The sequence below is a fragment of the Hipposideros armiger genome, unplaced genomic scaffold, assembly GCF_001890085.2.
Source record: "Hipposideros armiger isolate ML-2016 unplaced genomic scaffold, ASM189008v1 scaffold_45, whole genome shotgun sequence".
Taxonomy (NCBI): domain Eukaryota; kingdom Metazoa; phylum Chordata; class Mammalia; order Chiroptera; family Hipposideridae; genus Hipposideros; species Hipposideros armiger.
Genome location: NW_017731395.1, coordinates 4,192,381 through 4,210,790, shown reverse-complemented (window position 1 = coordinate 4,210,790; position 18,410 = coordinate 4,192,381). Strand labels below are relative to the sequence as shown.

The 18,410-nt window shown below is 40.5% G+C and overlaps 2 protein-coding genes across 2 annotated transcripts in view; one reads left to right on the top strand and one right to left on the bottom strand.

The window, feature by feature from the left end:
- Positions 1–7,596, top strand: part of AIDA (axin interactor, dorsalization associated) — a 31,759-nt gene extending 24,163 nt beyond the window's left edge. The window contains exons 7-10 of the mRNA XM_019639609.1: positions 1,430–1,552; positions 3,729–3,851; positions 5,395–5,512; positions 5,638–7,596. Coding sequence (XP_019495154.1) covers positions 1,430–1,552; positions 3,729–3,851; positions 5,395–5,512; positions 5,638–5,734 — 461 coding nt within the window. The 3' untranslated portion in view covers positions 5,735–7,596. The remainder of the gene's footprint in view (positions 1–1,429; positions 1,553–3,728; positions 3,852–5,394; positions 5,513–5,637) is intronic.
- A 991-nt stretch (positions 7,597–8,587) lies between these two features.
- Positions 8,588–18,410, bottom strand: part of MIA3 (MIA SH3 domain ER export factor 3) — a 74,606-nt gene continuing 64,783 nt past the window's right edge. The window contains exons 12-26 of the mRNA XM_019639594.1: positions 18,021–18,143; positions 17,811–17,925; positions 16,942–16,997; positions 16,765–16,855; positions 16,470–16,608; positions 16,039–16,140; positions 15,289–15,349; positions 15,144–15,179; positions 14,990–15,057; positions 14,764–14,864; positions 14,470–14,607; positions 13,503–13,565; positions 13,304–13,383; positions 11,486–11,636; positions 8,588–10,209 (exon numbers count right to left, since the gene is read on the bottom strand). Of these exons, the coding sequence (XP_019495139.1) occupies positions 9,899–10,209; positions 11,486–11,636; positions 13,304–13,383; positions 13,503–13,565; positions 14,470–14,607; positions 14,764–14,864; positions 14,990–15,057; positions 15,144–15,179; positions 15,289–15,349; positions 16,039–16,140; positions 16,470–16,608; positions 16,765–16,855; positions 16,942–16,997; positions 17,811–17,925; positions 18,021–18,143 (1,635 nt within the window). The 3' untranslated portion in view covers positions 8,588–9,898. The remainder of the gene's footprint in view (positions 10,210–11,485; positions 11,637–13,303; positions 13,384–13,502; positions 13,566–14,469; positions 14,608–14,763; positions 14,865–14,989; positions 15,058–15,143; positions 15,180–15,288; positions 15,350–16,038; positions 16,141–16,469; positions 16,609–16,764; positions 16,856–16,941; positions 16,998–17,810; positions 17,926–18,020; positions 18,144–18,410) is intronic.

Genomic DNA, 18,410 nt, shown 5'->3' with positions numbered 1-18,410 from the left:
GCTTCAGAAATGCAGTGCAGTGGTCAGGCCTCTACACCGACTATGAGGTGGTCTCCCCAACAGGACATGAGTCCATCTAGCCCCCTAAGAAATATTTACAAGATTACTGATTATATTCCTCAGACTGATTATATTCCTATTCCTGAGGCCATATTTCTTAATGTCACCCGGGAATGAAGCCTCTAAACTCCCATTCCTACATTTTCTGTGTCGTTGTCATTTTTTCAAATTAGTAAGTAAAAAGTCTGCTACATTTCTAACCACTTCTTTTTTACAGCTTTATTGAGATATAATTTTCATATCATAAAATTCACTCATTATAAGTGTATAAGTCAACGATTTTTGATAACTCTGTAGCATTGTGCATTTATCAGTTTAATAGATCCAATTTGAAAACATTTTCATTGTTCCCCCCTCCCCCAATTCCTTTAAACCTCTGCAGTCAATTCAATATAATCTATTTGGACTTCAGTAAGTTAATTGATTCACATACATCAAATACTTCATCATTAAAAGTAGGGGTAATGCATTGTTGGATAGACACTTGAATGTTAACCAAAGTCCTTTATAAATGATAGGTCCAGTAGTTTCAGGTACTATGTACATACTGGATTAAAATCAACTTTTGTTTGTATCTTTTCTCTATAGATGATTTGAAAATAAATGAACAAACTGTACAGTTGATATCTTCTTTCATATCATTTTCTCCGTGGGGAACGCTCTTGTGTGGTTCTGGATAGTTTTTCAGTTTTAAAAAATTTAATTGATATATGGACAAGATTTTAAACATATGATTGCTCTTGTGGATTTTATGTGGCTTTCTCAGTGGGACTAATTTCTGAGAGAAGAGATCATATAGAGCTGGATGAAGGAAAGGAGTTGGAAATGACACTAAAATTATTCAATTAAATACATAAATGTTAAATCGTATGTTATTTCCTCCATCCTTAGTACCTAAAACATGTGTTGATTGAGTCTGGTATTAAGTTTGTTAAACTTTAGGATAATATAACAAATATTTTCAAAGTTTTTCCCGTCTTTGTTCTGCTACTTCATATTGAGATACGAAGTATTAATATGTATGAATATATGTTAAGTAAGTGTGTCATATGAATATGTTATATACACTGTTAAGTATGTGGTAGTTTGTAATTGGACTTCCTGGACTGAGTTGAGTTGAGCTTTTAACAAACTCGAATTAGTAATTTCTGCTTTAGTGTTGAATATGAAAGTGCATATGTATCTTGTATCTAATTAAATATTTGGCTGAAAGAATAACATTAAGTGTTTGGGAGTTCAGAAACCAAAATAGTGCCTGGCTAGTTACTAAGTCAGTTCAAAGGAAGGTTCTATCTTCTCTCTGTTATTAAAATATTTACTCTGAAATTATTGGTGGAGCTCATTTTTATTGCTGTTTCTCTGTTGCCAGGTACTTTATTACCAAGGCTGCCATCAGAACCAGAAATGACGTTACTCACGATCAGAATTGAGAAGATCGGTCTGAAAGATGCTGGCCAGTGCATTGATCCCTATATCACAGTTAGTGTAAAGGGTAAATAACTTGGTCTACCTATTTCCCGCTGGTGAATTTTATAATGTTGTTTCTCACTGGGATATTTGGGGTGGAGGGCGGGGCTCTTGTGTCTGTGACAACTCATTTTCATTCATTCTACAATGGGGCAAGATCCCTGAGGTCATCATTCATTCACCGAACATTTCGGAGAGATTTACTAAAAATAGTTCCTATTATAATTTTCACTCAGGTTTGCTTTTGAGTTTTTCTTTGTATATGCCTTTTTATTCTTAAAATTCCATAAAGGGTGCCGACTAGACGTACACACTGTCTTTAACAACAGATATGTGTATCTGGAGCCAGGTTTTAAAAATGGCTCCCGCCTCCAAGGTGTGTGGTTTTCTTTGCAAAGCCCAGTGTTCTCCTATTTTCCATGCCTCACTTGAGGCCTCTCATTCCTGTCCAGGAGAGGTTTTCACAGAGGCGAGCCCTGCACAAGTGGATGAGAATCACAACATCAGTGAATCAGCAGTGGAGACACATCCACAAAGCTCCACACCCTGAACCTACTCCCATGGGGCACTGAAAAGTGATGCTTCTTACCCTGAACGATGTTACCGTGGCCATTAAGCATGATTGTTCTTAGGATTTGTTCGTTTTCTACTATCCAATGTGGCAAATCATGTATTTGTTCCTTGAAAACAACTTTTTCAGCCTTTAGTTTAAGAGGGAAACTACAGTAGTTGAATTCTTTGGTTGCCACCAAGCATTTTGTACAGCACTTGATTGTAAAACACGCAGCAGTCCTTTAAAAATAATTATTGGGTGATTGAGCATGAAGTCGTCATACTATTGTTCAGAAATGGCAGCATAGTTTATCCAATCCACAGTTAATCTGCAGTTTGAGGCAAATCAAAGAAACAGCTATGACTGAAATTAAATGGAGGGAACTTTACCAACGACAGAAATAAATTCAGACCCAGTTGGGTTCATTAGCACCAAATAAAAGGAAAGGAATTTGGCCACAGAGAAGGATTTTAATGTGGAGAGGCCATGACCCACAGCACGAATGCTCTGCTCCTGTAACTTCTGATGTGATTGATTATCAGGTCCGTGGTTGACCAGAAAGTATTTATACCCTACATTGTTTTATAGGCCATTCATAATGCTGCATATCTCATTTGGGAATGTATATTGTACGACACACAAAAATGTCTTGAAAACATGGTAGGTACCGCATGTAACTTTTGCATACATGTTGAACTGAAACATGTTTTCTGTAAATATCTATAGGAACTGAAATAATCAAATGTACTAGATTGTTTTTAGTTCTCTAAGATGGGTCTGCTGAGTAATACATAAACGCTCGGAAGTCACAAAAAGGGCCTATGTTGAATTTGATTAAACTGGAAGATTCCTGGCTCCAGGAAATTAGTAACATACACCACACATAGTATACCATCTGGTTGTTGTAAATCAGAATGTTATAGCAAATATAACCAGAATTCAGGTCACATATAAAAAATTAGTCAGCTGGCCTAGTGGCTCAGTTGGTTAAGAGCTCGCTCAAGAGTGCGAGCTCTGAGCAACAGGGTCACTGGTTCAATTCCCGGCCTGAGCTGAGATGCCGCTGAGCTGCCAACAAGTGGCAGGATGGCTCAGCTAAAAAAAACAAAAACCAACAAAATTAGTCATTTATGGAAAGGTTTCCTTGGCAGCGTTCATGCCCGTTGTTTGGTCCTCTGACTTGAATGCAGCAGGGGAGTCCTGATAGTGGTGGATTTAAAGGCCTTGCCATGCCATGCACTCGATCAGGGAGAAAGAGGGCGAGAGACCACGTTGTGGAACATTATGCACATTCCAGATCTTCATTGCACATAAAAATACAGTGGCCTCTTTCCTATGGAAGACACAAAGCTCTCTTTACCTCCTAACTGTAAGGATCACATTTGTTATCTTCAAGCCTGCTTTTGTACCGTGATGGCCAGGCTTCCTCCTCTCACCCATGAGGTCTCCCACCCTCGCTCTCCACTTACTTCTGGAAACCAGGAAGTCTTCCGGCACCTGCTGACACCAAGTGCGAGTTCCTGGTAGCCCGAGAGCCTCTCAGCGTTTGCCAGGCCTCTTTAGGAAGCGGCACCCTTTGCAGCTCGTTTGCCGTTTTTGAGCCTGTGTGTTTGAACACCCCTAAGCAGACACTTTTTCCCCTCTCTAGATCTGAATGGCATAGATTTAACTCCTGTGCAAGATACTCCTGTGGCTTCAAGAAAAGAAGATACGTATGTTCATTTTAATGTGGACATTGAGCTCCAGAAGCATGTTGAAAAATTAACCAAAGGTTTGTAGTCATAAATCATGGGCTGCTTGTGGCCAGCGTTCTCTCCTTACTCATGTTTGTGTGCCTGGTGGGCCTAGCTCAGTGGGCAGAGGTAAATGTCACGGTGTTGATTGATTTGAATGAAATATATAGTTTTTTAGGGAGTTAGGAATCGTATTATCTAGTTGTATAATAAGTAACTGCCATATAATGTTTTTGGATAGTAAAATCTTATCATCATTAACAATAAACAGAATGAAAGTTTCCTTCGTACTAAAGAACTAGGAAAGCGGGAGCTTCCTAAGTAAGGCTCCCTAAAGATGAAGTCTCTAATAGTTCAAAGAACCAGCTTGTGGGCTTTTTTCCAGCCGAATTTATTGGGTAGAAAGTTACCATAACTTGCAGTTAGTTGGCAGGAGGGTGGGAAAGGACAAAAGCAAAGTTTTGCAAAGGTGAAGTTACATTTCCAAGTGAAACATTTTGGTTTTGGATTAAATGCTTCTCCATGACTTTTGCCCAACAGAAATGTCAGGGTTCTCTGAAACAAAGATTTCTGAGTTCCTTTGTCACCTGAGATTTCTTTGCAGTTTTTGAAATTTTCAAGCTCTGTAGGAAGCTTGTGCAAGATATACAAGTACCTGTTGAACAATTGCCGCATCCTCTAAATTATTTGGTATTTTCCTTCTCAAACCTGGTGCTGCCGCTCCCCTGTTCTATTAAAAGTCTTGTCTTGCAGTGTTCTGTAAGCATAAGTCTGAGTGTGAGCAGCTTTGGCACCTGGAACCTTTCGTGGCAGCCGCACCCCAGACCACCTGAATCAGAAAGCGGGGAGGGCTCAGCAGTCTGTTTTAGGAAGCCCTCCGGCCGACTCCAACACTCACCAGAGTTTGAGAATTGCTGTGTGAGAAGAATATATAGATAGGACATGTTTAAGAAATAATGTGGAGGAAATTTCAGTATGAAGTATGCCTTCTGCATAAAAGTATTAACATAACTTTTTTTTCATTTAGCTCCAATTCTTTGAGAAACGTTTCTGGTGTTGGGGCGGGGGGAGTGTTTTCATGGGCTATTTATCGTGTTTCTCTTTTATTGCACCATGTTCTTGATGACTTGTAAGGTGTTAAAAATAGAACTATGTTCCGAATTTGACTCCATTTATTTTCTCTAGCCTTGGCTTCATTATGTACAGTTACTGATGTTTGCACTGATATCAGTGCTAAAAAATACACTTTCCTCATGTTTATAAGCATTTCAGCTAATCTTCCTAAGCTATTCTCATTTCCTATTTTATTCTTTTTGAATCAGTCTAGTGCAAGTTTTGCTGTACTTTGTAGAACTGAATGATCTGGAGAAATGTCACTCCATTCAGATATAGAAGAGTTTGAGGTGACAGCTACTGTCATATCATCAGATTGTTTGACAAAGATTACTTTGTAAAATTAGGCCAGTTGTTGCTTGTTCATATGTTTCTGGTGATCAAAGGAAGTGTATTGACTAGTGCTTGTCTAGTGCTTGCAATTCTGGTGCTTGTCTGAGGCTAACGTGACTTGTTTTAATTCCTTAGGTGCAGCTATCTTCTTTGAATTCAAACACTACAAGCCTAAAAAAAGGTTTACCAGTACCAAGTGCTTTGCTTTCATGGAGATGGATGAAATTAAACCTGGGCCAATTGTAATAGAACTGTAAGTGATGCACATATAGAATTAGTCCTCATTGAATGGTGACTGCGAAGTATTTCTTAGTATGTGACCTTGGGATAGATGAATTATCAAAGTATTTTAAAGTGGTTTTTCTATTGTGGTTACAGATACAAGAAACCCACTGACTTTAAAAGAAAGAAATTGCAATTATTGACCAAGAAACCACTTTATCTTCATCTACATCAAACTTTGCACAAGGAATGACCCTGACATGAATAACCTGGAACTTCTGTGAATTTTACCACTCACTAGAAACCATCATAGCTCTGTGTAGCATATCACCCTTCAGCAGGCATGAAGCGAACCATCCCTATGCCGGTAGGCCAGAGTGAGTCCAATGCAAAGCTGGAGCCCAGAATTCAAAGTCCAGCCCACCACCGAATGTGAGACTCCTTTGGGTACAGGCTGATTGTAGGATTTGAAACGTTTTCACTTTTCTATTGATTGTGCAATTAATAGTCTCTCTTCTGATTTACCACTACTCCTGCCCTCCTTCCTGGAACAACTCTGTTGTGGGTAGGATGTGCTCATCTTCAACCTTAATACAGCAATAAGAAAGTGCTAGAGTTTACACATCTGTTCACTTTGCTCCACTGTGCTCCTTTGTTTTTTGAGTTAATGTCCAACGTTGAGCCGATGTGGGTGGGATAGTATGAAACTGCTTCGAGAGGGATTGGACCAATTACACTGTCCGAGGTCAGTCTGGACATGTATAGGCTGCTCCTCAGAGATCGCCTTGATTCACCCTCTCAGTTTTCCTGCTCAGAGTGTGCCTCGGCCACGTCAGTGTCCGTGGGGGCGTGTTCCCAGGTTGTAGCTGGGATTTTTCCCGATGACCAGGCCGTTTTCTGAAAGTGAGCATATTTTTAGTCACTCTTCGTCTATGTCGCATTGCTATATTCTTTCTGATAGTGATTCTAGGGTTAACGTGGCACCATCTCAGAATAACTGCAGATTTTTAGATGGGTTTATAATGTCTTCTGAATCATGTAACCTACAAATAACTTGAGTCAGACGCTAACGAGATACTGCAGGAATAACTGCTGATTTTCTGACAACTGATTGTGAAACCTGAAAACCTGCATACCTCTTCTCACAGTGATGAGTATGCAATATCTGGAGATATTTTTTTTTTTTAACATAGGTAGATAGGATTGCCATTTATTCCCTATTTAGGTATATCAACATTCATCCATATGGAAATATGCAGGTCATTAGCTTATAATTTGACTACATTACTTTTGACTTAATGGGGCATAAATAAAACTTCCATATTGCACACTAGGTGGCTGTTTGATACACAGAATATTAAGGTCTGGGGTGGGCTTTCTGTGGGTTCATGTAGAGCCCACATATTTAACGTTCACAGTTTTAAATGACCTGTGCTAGCATGAGGGGAAGGCAGTGCCAGCCAGCACCTGGCCTGTTTCTAAACTGGTATAATAACCCTAGTCATACCATTCAATATGTTTGCTTTTGAAAATAGTAACCACAGTTTTCTAGCCCTTGTACTTCACGAGATCTAGTCTTTCCTTTCAGTTGTCTATTAGGTCGATTCTGTTTCCGAAGAGGATGTTGAAAACTGTATGAGCCTCAAAGTATTCTCAACCAAATTTAGTCTTGTCTGTCATCTTGGTTAGATCAACTCCACAATGATTCAATCCACAATCAAGCAAGGGGATGAGGAATTTGCCTTAAATTACTGTTGTTCACTCAGCTCTTAGACTGTGAGTTGTCAGCCCCCAGACTGTAAGCTCCTCAAGGGGCAAGAACCACATTTTCTCCAGGTCATGTAAATTTTCTAAGGTGCTTGGCAGCACTCTGTACCCTGTGGAGTACTCAGTACCTTTTGTTTGATGTTGCTGACAAGACCTAAAAAATTATCCCTCAAAAAACCTATTAAAATGTAGCAAAATGGATATATTGTTCTTTCTCTTTTCTCAGACCGTAAGACATGTATAGCAAAGTGATAATTTATATGAAGAAGCATCTGCTATTGTTCACATAAGTATGGTTTATATGAACTACAAATGCCTTTCATCAGTATTAAAGAAGCTTAAATTGAATACTGTATGAGTAGCTTAGCTTTAATTCAGACCTGGATGAAATGACAAGTGATTGTCTTGAAGCAGTAGACATAGAATACTCCACATCCCACAAATTATTTCAATTTACTTTCAAATGATAACAAATCAGCCATTGAGCAATAACCACAACTATAGTAGAAATGCTTTCAGGCTGAAACACTGCTGCTTCATAAATGAGACGATTTTAAGAACTAAGCCCGGAAACAGTTAGCTGGAGATGACTTGTGAAATAGATGTAACTTTGAGATGGTGGAGTCTGGTGCCCCCCCTCCTGGATACTGGCAGCTTGCCTGGGCTCTGCTGTAAGTGGTGCCGTCAGAGGGCTGAGAAGTGGCTGTCGGGGTGGGTCCACAACTGCTCAGGTAAGTGACCTTGAAATCTCCTACAGCTTGTGTCTTCTATATGAGTATAGACACCCCCCATAGCTTTATAGAGGTTAAAAAAAAAAAAGACTCCAGCTTTGATTTAAAAAACAGATTTAATTTACTTTTCCTACTTGATTGCCTTCCTAGCTGGTATAATCTACATTTAAATGCTACTTCAAATTAGAAATTATATTAACTTCATCATTTTGTGTCCTGAAGCGATTGAAATATTCAAAAGTTGTATTTGTCTTAATGTTTACATGGTTAAAAGCCATCTATGCTATTAACTATGGAGTTTTCCTCTTAAATTTCTTCTGTTCTTGATATTAAATGGGAGAACCTATAGATGGATTTCTTTTCCTGAAGAACTCCTTATATGTTCCCTATGAATTTTGAAAGAGTTGTCTTCTTTCTAAGGTCCTTATCTTTTTAAAGTGGCATATCTTTTAGTAGTTTAGTGTAAAGGAAAATTTTTGTTTCACAGTGAAGCTTTTGCTGCTTTTTATGGGGGATTCTTAGTGGATTCAATGTCATAAAAGTGACAGGTCATGGTCTAGGTAATATCATTACATCACAGAACTTCAGAGAATGGGAGAGCATAGTCAAACAGTAAACAAGAATATCAGCTTTTAATATTTGTGATTCAATTTAAACCTTAAACTTCTTTAAATGTGCTATGAAGTTACTGTAATTTCAAGTGTCTGAAGAGTTCTTAAGAAACATTGTTTAAAAGACATGGTGTAGTAATGGTATAAGAAAACTTTTTAAGTATGGTGCAATCCCAGATTCTTAGATTTACTGATTTTTAAATACATGTGCCAACATTCCAGTATTAATTGTGGAGTAGAATCAATAATAGTGTTCGGTCCATGGTTGCTGACCTAGGGCCATTACAGATCTTAAAATCCTAAGTCATTCGTTCTCATAGTACTCTGCTCTGCTTTTTTTTTTTTTTCCGTACTTGTTAAAAATCAGTGGCAAGGGATGGGAGAAATAATACTCCACATTTTTTAATGAAAGGGATTTCCGTACTTTTATGGTCCCAATACATCGTTTTCATTTTTCTGTTGGGCACCCTTAATGCAAGAATGGTAAAAGCAACAGAATATCGGGTCAGGCAACTCTTGCTACTGTTGTCAACTCCTAGTCAGGAAATGAACCAGGCAGCGAAAGTCACAGAAAGCAAGTGAGTGCTATACAGATGGGCCCACTGACTTCTTGGAAGTAAAGACCTTGGTCGTGGCCACTGTTCCCCGTGGCTCAGGCTGAGCCTCCTGAGCGGGGAGCAGCAGGGAGCGTGCTGCCCAGCCACCAGCTTCAGTTCTGGGGGCCTCAGTGACGTCTTCCCAAAGTGGCCCAAGTCTCATGAGAAAACAATCCAATGAATCAACAGACTCCTGGGAAATATTAGTAACCAACGTTTTATGAACTATTACTACAAAGAACTTCAGCAAGAGGGGAGACAGTTAAGTGATCTTTAGTAAACATTTTTAGCGTAACAGTCTGCGACCAGACATTTTTTAAAAAAAATCAAGCTTATCCACACTGTTGCTCTGCATTCAACTGGTATACACTAAAAATAGGTAATAAATGGAAATACATGTTCTTATAGCATTTCCACAGGAAATGTTCATATTTTTCATGACATTAAATCATTTGACAGTTAACATATGCTACATTAACTAAAACACAGGTATTCTTTATTGCACATTTCAAAGTTGGAAGGAGGTTCTAGCTTACGAGGTGATTTTTATTTAGGGGGTAAATGATATTTTTTAATTGTTTGGCTCAAAAATGCACACTGCCAGGGCAGCTTAGTTCTAAAAACAAACCTTTTGAAATAAACTTGTGGATTTTGAAGGCTGTAACGAACAGCGCACAGTCCACTTTCTCAGACTACACATCTGAGGTCATGTTTATGGGCTCTGTTTTAAAGCCGGTGAGTCCTGGCTGCCGCTCTGAGAGGCTGGCGTGGGCTCATCTCTGGAGCCGGAAGGCGGTAAGTCTCTTGCAGCAGGTGAAGGTGGATAATCCTGGGGGCCGTGGGTTGGGGGTGGTACTCGGGTACCAGGAGGAATAAAGTACTCTCTTGGGCCAAGAGGGCCCAAAGGTCTAAACTGTGTGTGTCCCGGTACAAATTCTCGAGGGTCAAGAGGCAGGTCCCGCGTTCCAGGTGGAACACCTGGTGCGTATTCTCTTAAGCCCAGGGGTGGACGCAAACCAGGACCTGGAAAGATAAAATCACATCATGTAAGTATATGTGAACAATCTAAAGTTAGATGATTCCAGGTATTAATCTTAAATTTCTCACAGCTCTAGGAGTCAGCTGTGGCATCCCTACTTTACAGATGAGGCAAACTGAGGCTCAGCAAGTTGAAGTTACACGCCTATGGTCAGCCATGCAGTGACACAGGAAGGATTTAAACATGGTTCTACCTAGCTTGTGGTTTTTCTCCTGAACAATTCTTCCATCTTTACCTCACAAGAGCTGAGATAAATACTTCGAAATGCCACATATCATACTAAGATGACATATTGAAATAAGGGCTTCACTATGATAAGGAAATTTTGATGAAGGAAATTCCACTGTTTACTATTGTATGAACTTAAAAATGCATGCAGTAGCTCAGCATGGACCTAACAAGCCATCAAAGTCAAGGTGCTTGCCCTCCTGGGAAGGCCTGCCAGCTCCACCTAGTGAACTTCAGCAACATTCCTTAGGTAGCTGTTAAATTCTACCTTCTAAAACTTCCTTCCCATTTATTCCTAAGGTGGGGAGTGAGGGTTTACTCGTTCCCTCTTTTACACTCTGACCCACAATGTCTGCATCTGTGTCCTGCAGGACACTGAGCTCTTGAGAGTCCAGGGAGTGAGTTCTATCCGTTACAGAGCCTGCTGTGTAGCCACAGATGTTCAATACACGTCTGCAGAAGTAACATTTCTGGCTTTCTATAAACAGCCCCCACCTCCTGTCTACCAGAGAGAATTACTGCCCATCTCAGTATAGGGAGATTATGCAGCACCCCATGTATCCTAAGAAACCTGAGGAAAAGTTCAAATGTACTTAGCTACCGTATTTGCCGGCGTATAAGACGACTCGGTATATAAGACGCCCCCCTAACATTTCCACTCAAAATACAGAGTTTGTTATATGGTCGGCTGTGTGCGATTTTGCGAGTGTGGTAAAATCGCATAACAGCCGAGCATACACCCAGCAGCGCTGCTGATGCCTGAGGTATGTGGAATGAAGTGGGCGGGCATCGGGAGGCCACTATGGCATGGGGCAAGCACTATGGGCAGTCTATCTGAAGTGTACCTGGCGTATAAGACGAACCCCCACTTGGAGGCATATTTTTCAGGGCCAAAAAATCGTCTTATACGCCGGCAAATACGGTAGCTTTACTCTTTCATTACATAGGCCTGGGTAGCAACTATTAAAATTTTAGCAAGAAACAGGAAAGACTGTGCTTTACAAGTCAATTATTACTACTCAATCATCGTACCAAAAGGTGGAGGCAGTGGTCGAGGCCCAAAAGGCCCGCAGAGCTGAGGAGGTGGTCCGTATCGAATGGGTGGCAGGAGAGGGCCCCCCACAGGGGAGCTCATGAGGGGCACCCCTGGGAAAGGAGGGGGCCCCTTTGTAGCCATATTCACCTGCAGAACAGAAACATTCAAGTTTTGAAATACTTTGGTATGACAGAAAAAAGCACCAACACCAGCAAAAGCTGAAACGCAGTCAAGCAGACGTCAGGCACCTGCCCAAAGAGCCGAACCAGTGCGTCGCCACCATCCGTCCTTCCCACTTTCTTCCCAACACCTCAGGCAGGTTAAAAGGACAGCACAGGAGTGGGGCGTTTCACTACTCACCCCGTTGCTTGTATATGCAAGGGGAGGGGAAAGCAAGGACTGTGTCCAAGGTGACTCCCAAGTAAAAAGCAAAACAACATACCATACACACTGTAATCTATTTCTAGGGCAACCCCTCCTGTCCCCTCAACAGCTCATTATTTCCATACTAAGAGTGGAGAGAACAAGAGAGAATGAAAAATCCATCTCTACACATATAATCATAGCTACTATTCAGAGTACCTTCAATTTTCTTATCTCCAGTTCTCAGATCTCTAAATCTCTAAGTATGACCATCTTGTTGCAGATATGAAATAGCAGAGACACAGTGTATGAGATAATTTGTGGAGGGTCACACGGCATGTGAGGCCAAGGCAGAACTCAGCATCAGGTCTGACTTTGGGCCCTTCCCACCTCGGCGTCCCTCTAACAGAAGAGCCCATTCTCTGTGAGGTCGTCTACTTCACAGGGGCCCTGGGTCTCATCCAAGCTGCGCTCGGAGGAGGAGATCTCTCAAAAGAGGTGTATTCCTGAGGTCCTGCACTGACATGGGGAAGTTATTTTCCAAAAGAAAAAACGTTTTATATACAAGTTAGGCTTTACCTTCATTCATAAGTGCTACTGTGCTTCATATTACGGGATACTGACTAATCCTTTCCTATGGGAAATTGGGTTGGAAATTCTAAATAATTACAAGTATTTTGATTTGAACCTAAAGAAACACTGTGAGGTTTGATCAGAAGACTTGCTGGCTGTAACAGCTACACAAGTGACAAGAGAACATAATTTAAAACCATTGCTGGGAACTGGCACAAGAGGTAATTACAGATTTTCACTATTCAGTATTTTACTTCCAGCAAACATGATTCCGTTACCAAACTGTAATTTCACATTCAATATAGGGTCTGCCTAGTATACAACTGGAGATATTTTGTTAAATAGCACATTTCCCAACAAATATGAAATAATGGTGAATTATGCATTATAGAATGAATTTCCTGTACGTTAGAGCACTCAACACGGAAGCACGCCATATAAAGCCTTTTGCATTTTTTAGCTAATCACAACAGGTGTTCTCAACAGGTTAAGCACCTAGCCAAAACAGAAAGAGCAAAAACTAACCAACCAGTCCAGTTTCAGTAATCCAGCAACACTTCCAAGTCAAAGACAACAGTAAGATCAACATTACCGTGCAAGTTAAAGCAAAGCAGGTTAGTGTCGTGCTCTTCAGGCCCTTTCCAGAAATACACCCACTCAAAGCCCAGTCAGTCCTCAACCTCTAAGTACTCACTGCTTCTGGATGCTCAGCCAAAGATGGGATGCTGGGGACTGAAGGGCCTTCAGGCTCTTGGGGGACACTTTGCTTTTTTAAAAAATAAATGAGATAGTACACACATAACGGAACATACAGCAGATGGACGAGGCAGGAGAGGGTGCTGTAGAGAAAGTTAAAAAACGTTTCCTGAAATACCTACCTTGCTCTCATCCATCACCTTAGAAGGGGAGGAACTTCTCGAGCTGCTGGTCGTCCTGGGAGCTGCACCAGATCCTGGATCTGCAGAAGGTCAAAGAGCTGACTCAGACTCATTCTGACCCGTTACTCTTGGAGGAAGAATAAGTCCTCTGCCCACTTCCTCCACGATCGGAGACTCTGAACACACCCAGGTCCCTTACCAGAGGCAGAGGGTTTCGCAGGTGTCTCGGACGACCATCGGGGACGAGGTAGAGGTCCGTCCACTGAGAAAGAAAGAAGAGAGGTCTCGCATGGAATTTCACAAGAAATGAACCAACTGTAGACAGGCCAGGGTTCACCTCTACCTACAAAGCAACATTACAAACGGGCCCCCAATACCTATGAGGGCAAACCACAATTTATGCACAGACTTAAAGAATTAAAATAAGAACTCCCCTGGATTGAAAGAACAGCAATAAAACCTGCACATCAGTACCACTGGTCAGGTACTTCAAGCTATAGGCTTTGATGGCAGTTGTGTAGGTTTTTTTCAGTTTCCATGTAATGACTTCCGTATCTTACCAAGTATTATAAACATACTTACGAATAGAAGTACTTACATACAGCATTTCATATTATAGTAATGAGAATGGTCTAATGCTGCATAAATTACAAAGTCTTAAGGCTCCTTTTATAATATTCAAGAGAGGAATGCCATAGAAATTTAATTTAAAGAGAAAAGGTTTATAATCAGTAAAAAAGGGGGTGGTAGAAGAGGGTACAAGGGATCAAATAAAAGGTGATGGAAGAAGAACTGACTCTGGGTGGTGAACACACAACGCAGTACACAGATGACGTACTATAAAAATGTATACTTGAAACCTATATAATTTTACTAGTTAATGTCATCCCAATAAATTTAATAAAAATTAATTAAAAAAATATTTATTCACTTAAAATATATTTTATACATTTATTTATACATAATAATATTAGTAAGTAGATGCTTTCTGTTTTAAATTAGATCTTGCAGCAGACTATTTAAAATATTCACCAAGAAAAATTGAGACCTTTTTTTTTTTCCTGTTGGACAGACCCCAATTCTAAAATGCTGTTTGCATTAGAATCCTCAAATAAAAGGGGAAAAAAACTCCAAACAGTCTACTGCAAGGCAACACGGATGCTCACCACTTTCTCTTCTAGGCACATCTCTTCGATGGAGTGTAGCAGAGAGAGGTCTCCCGGGCGGGTCTGCTGTCAGCGGAGGGGAGCACTCGCCACCGCTCACTGGCGATGGGCCGAAAGAGCCATTCTGGCTCAGGGGGCCTGAAGACGACAGTCCACTGTTACTACTCTAAGGCAACCTTTCTTTTACGTAGTAAGTTCTAGGGCATCATTAACTATGACACACAGGAATGAAAAGTAATGTATATACATTGTGCAACAAAAAAGAGATTGCTGCCGTTTAAAAGCGCTCCCTACCTCTTCGTGGAGGGTTTTGTGTGTTGGGTCTTCCTGGCATTGGTTTTACGATCACAGGTTCTTCTTGTAGCATCGCCATCTTTTGGGTCAATTCCAATAATCTTGAATACAAAGAAAGAATGGACTTAAATGTGAAATAGAAAAATCAATTCTTTATTAATATTTACAGAACAATCTTAAAAAAACTCTACAACGCACTGATAAAATAGGTATCAAAATCACATACTTGTGTCTCAGATTGGCAGCTTCCCTTTTCTCTTCAGCTATAGCTCTTTCTGCAGCGCGAGCTTTGAGCTATTGGAGGGGAAAAAAAAATCCAAATTCAGTTGTAGTAGACTATGCACAAAATAAAGGAAAGGGGGAAATAAAAAAAATCTTACCCAGTTATCATGAGCTTTCTTTTCATGAGTAGCAATCTGAAAAAGGCAACACATTAAAAATTATGTTTAGAGAGCATTATAACAGCCATTATAATAGTCTGTATTAGACACCAAAGAATCCTGCAGCTGTAGAACAGTATGTTACCTGGCTTTTAAATGAGCGCTCTGTTTTCTGCAATTCTTCCTCCATTTCTTCAATTCTCCGCCTAAGAATTACACTTGCTGTTATCAATTAAAGCACAACTGAATAACACTTGAGACAATCTCACCACGTCCCCTTTATTCTAACTATACCCTTACAGACTTCATCCATAAATATAACAACATATTTCACATGGTTACAATAAGAGTACAATATGATCAGAATTAATACTACCTAACTTCCTTATTTATTATTTAATGGCTGGAGATTCTGAGTTGATACATTATAATTTCCTTAGCTGTCCTTCAGTAGGTTCTCAAATATTTCTTTTATGAATATCTTACTCCATCAAGCTTTTTCTTCCTTTAATTATACCCATAAAAATTTTCCCAGAGCTACGACTACTGGGTCCATCAGTGGCACAATCCTTTTCATGGTTTTTGATACACCATATAGCAAACGTCCTTCCTAAAAGAATGACTCCATCACATAAAACCACCCAGAACTGTGGGCATGAACCAAGTTCCCTTACAGTCTGGTCAGTGTTGAGGGTAAGGGAATTTTTGTTAAACATTTTTTCCTTTGTTAACTTAAAATTTATTTTTTTTCACGTGAATTAAATGTATTCATGTTCTTTGACCATTTATTTATGCTCCCGTGCTATTTTGTTCTATGCATTGTAAAAATGGTGTTTTAAAAAAGCCAACGGTCGTTGCATCAGCCTCTGATGCCTGCTGTAGAAGCTGAACTCACTTGTAAGTTTTTACTTCCTCTGCCGCCAAAACCGCCTTTTCATCTGCAGCTGACAGCCGCTGCTCCCTTTCTTGCCGCTCATACTCTTCTTGACTCAACTTCCTAAGATAAAAATCAGTTGTAAAGTGAAAGTGTTTCTCTTTCTTCCCAGCAGTCTGTCTGAATGCTTCTATTCAAATGTCCACTTCCACAGCAGTAACTGTCAGTGCCAATAAACCACTCCCCCCTCATATAAATTACAGGCAACAATTTCCAGTTAGAATGGACAGAAAAATGCCAGTTATGGGGAGGAAGGTAGACAGGAAAAAAGGCAACTCTATACTAATTGTAGGCGGAAAAACTGGAAATAATATTTGAAAAAGAGACATTATCTACAGGACACACATTTAGTTAAATGGCAATATTGTTACCAACCAGCCATGAAATCTTACTTTTGCAAGGTCATCTCCTTCTGCTGATAGAGCTCGTTGAGAATCTCCACCTTCTGCCGCAGGGTTTTGCACTCATCTTCCAGTCCAGCTTTGGAAGATTGTAGTGACTTGCGATCATCTTCTAATTTCTTGATTTGGTCTGTAAACAGTAAAACATCTGAGTTCTGCGTGTGTGCACAAGGACTTGAGAACTTGTTGAGGGGATGGTGTGAAGAGGGGTGAAAGCCATGACAATAGGAAGCCGCTGTTTGTCTCCTCAATGCCATTCTGCACTTCCCAGTATCTGGCAACCTACCTTCCAGGTTACACTTGGTGGACATCGACGCTCTAAGCTTAAACTGTAAAAGTTTTAGATCCTCTTCAACTACCGATATTGCCGTTTGTGTCTAGAAAGTGCATAAGAGAGTATTCTTAAAATGAGGCATAGTAAGAATTCACAGGCATGTATGGTGCTCTATAAAAAGGACTATACCCGAGAAATGTCCATCATCTGCTTAATTTGATTTTTCATCTTCTCACTCCGGTCACCTAAAAAATAAAAGGTTTTCATTGCTTTTTCCTCCCTTGCTTTTTAACCATCTTTTCTTATTTTCCCCAAACTAAACAATTACCATGTTCAAACATTCAAAGTCAAAATGAATTAATCAATAACTAATTAGGCTACTTGACATTTAAAGGAGAACCGCAAAAAGTGCATGTATAATAAAAACGTTACCCGAGTTCAGGAAGGAGACGTGAGGGGAAAGGTCGTGTCTCTCAGATCTACCTCCAGCCGGTCAGGTACATTATTTAGAAAGACTCCTCTCTTCTCCCCCCGAGTCTGCTACCAGGTGTGCTTTAAACACCCCCTATGCAAGCAATATCCAACTCGGGAAAGAGTGTCTAAACACACCTCCAGCATCAGTGCACACTGCTACGCGCTCAGGACCCTAGTTTACGGCTCCCACCACCTCGCTACTCAACACTGGTGTGGGGCCTTAAAACCATGGCTACAGAGAAAGTGAGGATTCCATTCAGATGTCATCTCCAGGAAGCTGAAAACCAAGTTTCTCCTACTGAATAGTTCAGTCCTTAGAGATTAAGATATGACTAAAGCTGTTGGAGCGCCATCCAATGCACACATCTAGTTCTAATGGGATGGAAATGCAAGGTCAGTGTTCACTGCATGCCCACTGCTATAGCACAGCCCAGCAACCACCTCTGCCCAGGGCACTGTATACAGACGTGTATACAAATCCATGATGTGCATCTACAAGGCAGTCAGCTGAAAAGAAGCATCAGTGCACTTAATAAAAAACAGGAAGGCAATAAGAGGTCTCAGCTCCCTAAAACTGGTCTTACCTCCCGGAACTTCCCCGTTTGCTAATTCATCTGATTCATTTCCTCCTTTATTCTGACCCTCAGATTCAGATTCACAATCTAACCGATTCAACTGTGTGATGCAATTGGTCAAAGCCTGGAAAAGAAGCAAAAGGGTTATTAGAAAGAACCTCAACTTTAAGCAAGCAGAGTGCATGAGAAGTAAGCATGTATTCAAGAGAATGAACTTACATTAATATTATCATCTTTGTGAGTAAGAGCGACTTCCAAATCTTTCTGACACTTCTCAAATGATTTGATTTGTTCACTGAGCTCAGCATGGGATTTGCTCCAGTCTTTGATTTCCTGCTGCAACTGAAAAGTTCAAACACATGAATTTCCAAAGGCTAGGCCTTCTGCACTAGAGACATCAGGACCCTGCGAATGAGGCAGGGAAGTAGGGAGCCATGCCCCTCTTTGGCCTGTCACTATGGGCCTTGGTTAAGGGAGAACAGAGAGTGGCTCCAACCCTCAGAACTGCAGTGAGAACATAAGCGCTTTCAAGGAAATTAAGCCAGTCTATTGTATCCTTTAGAAAATGGCAGCCAATCCAAACAACTCACTTCCAGTAAGACCAGAAGG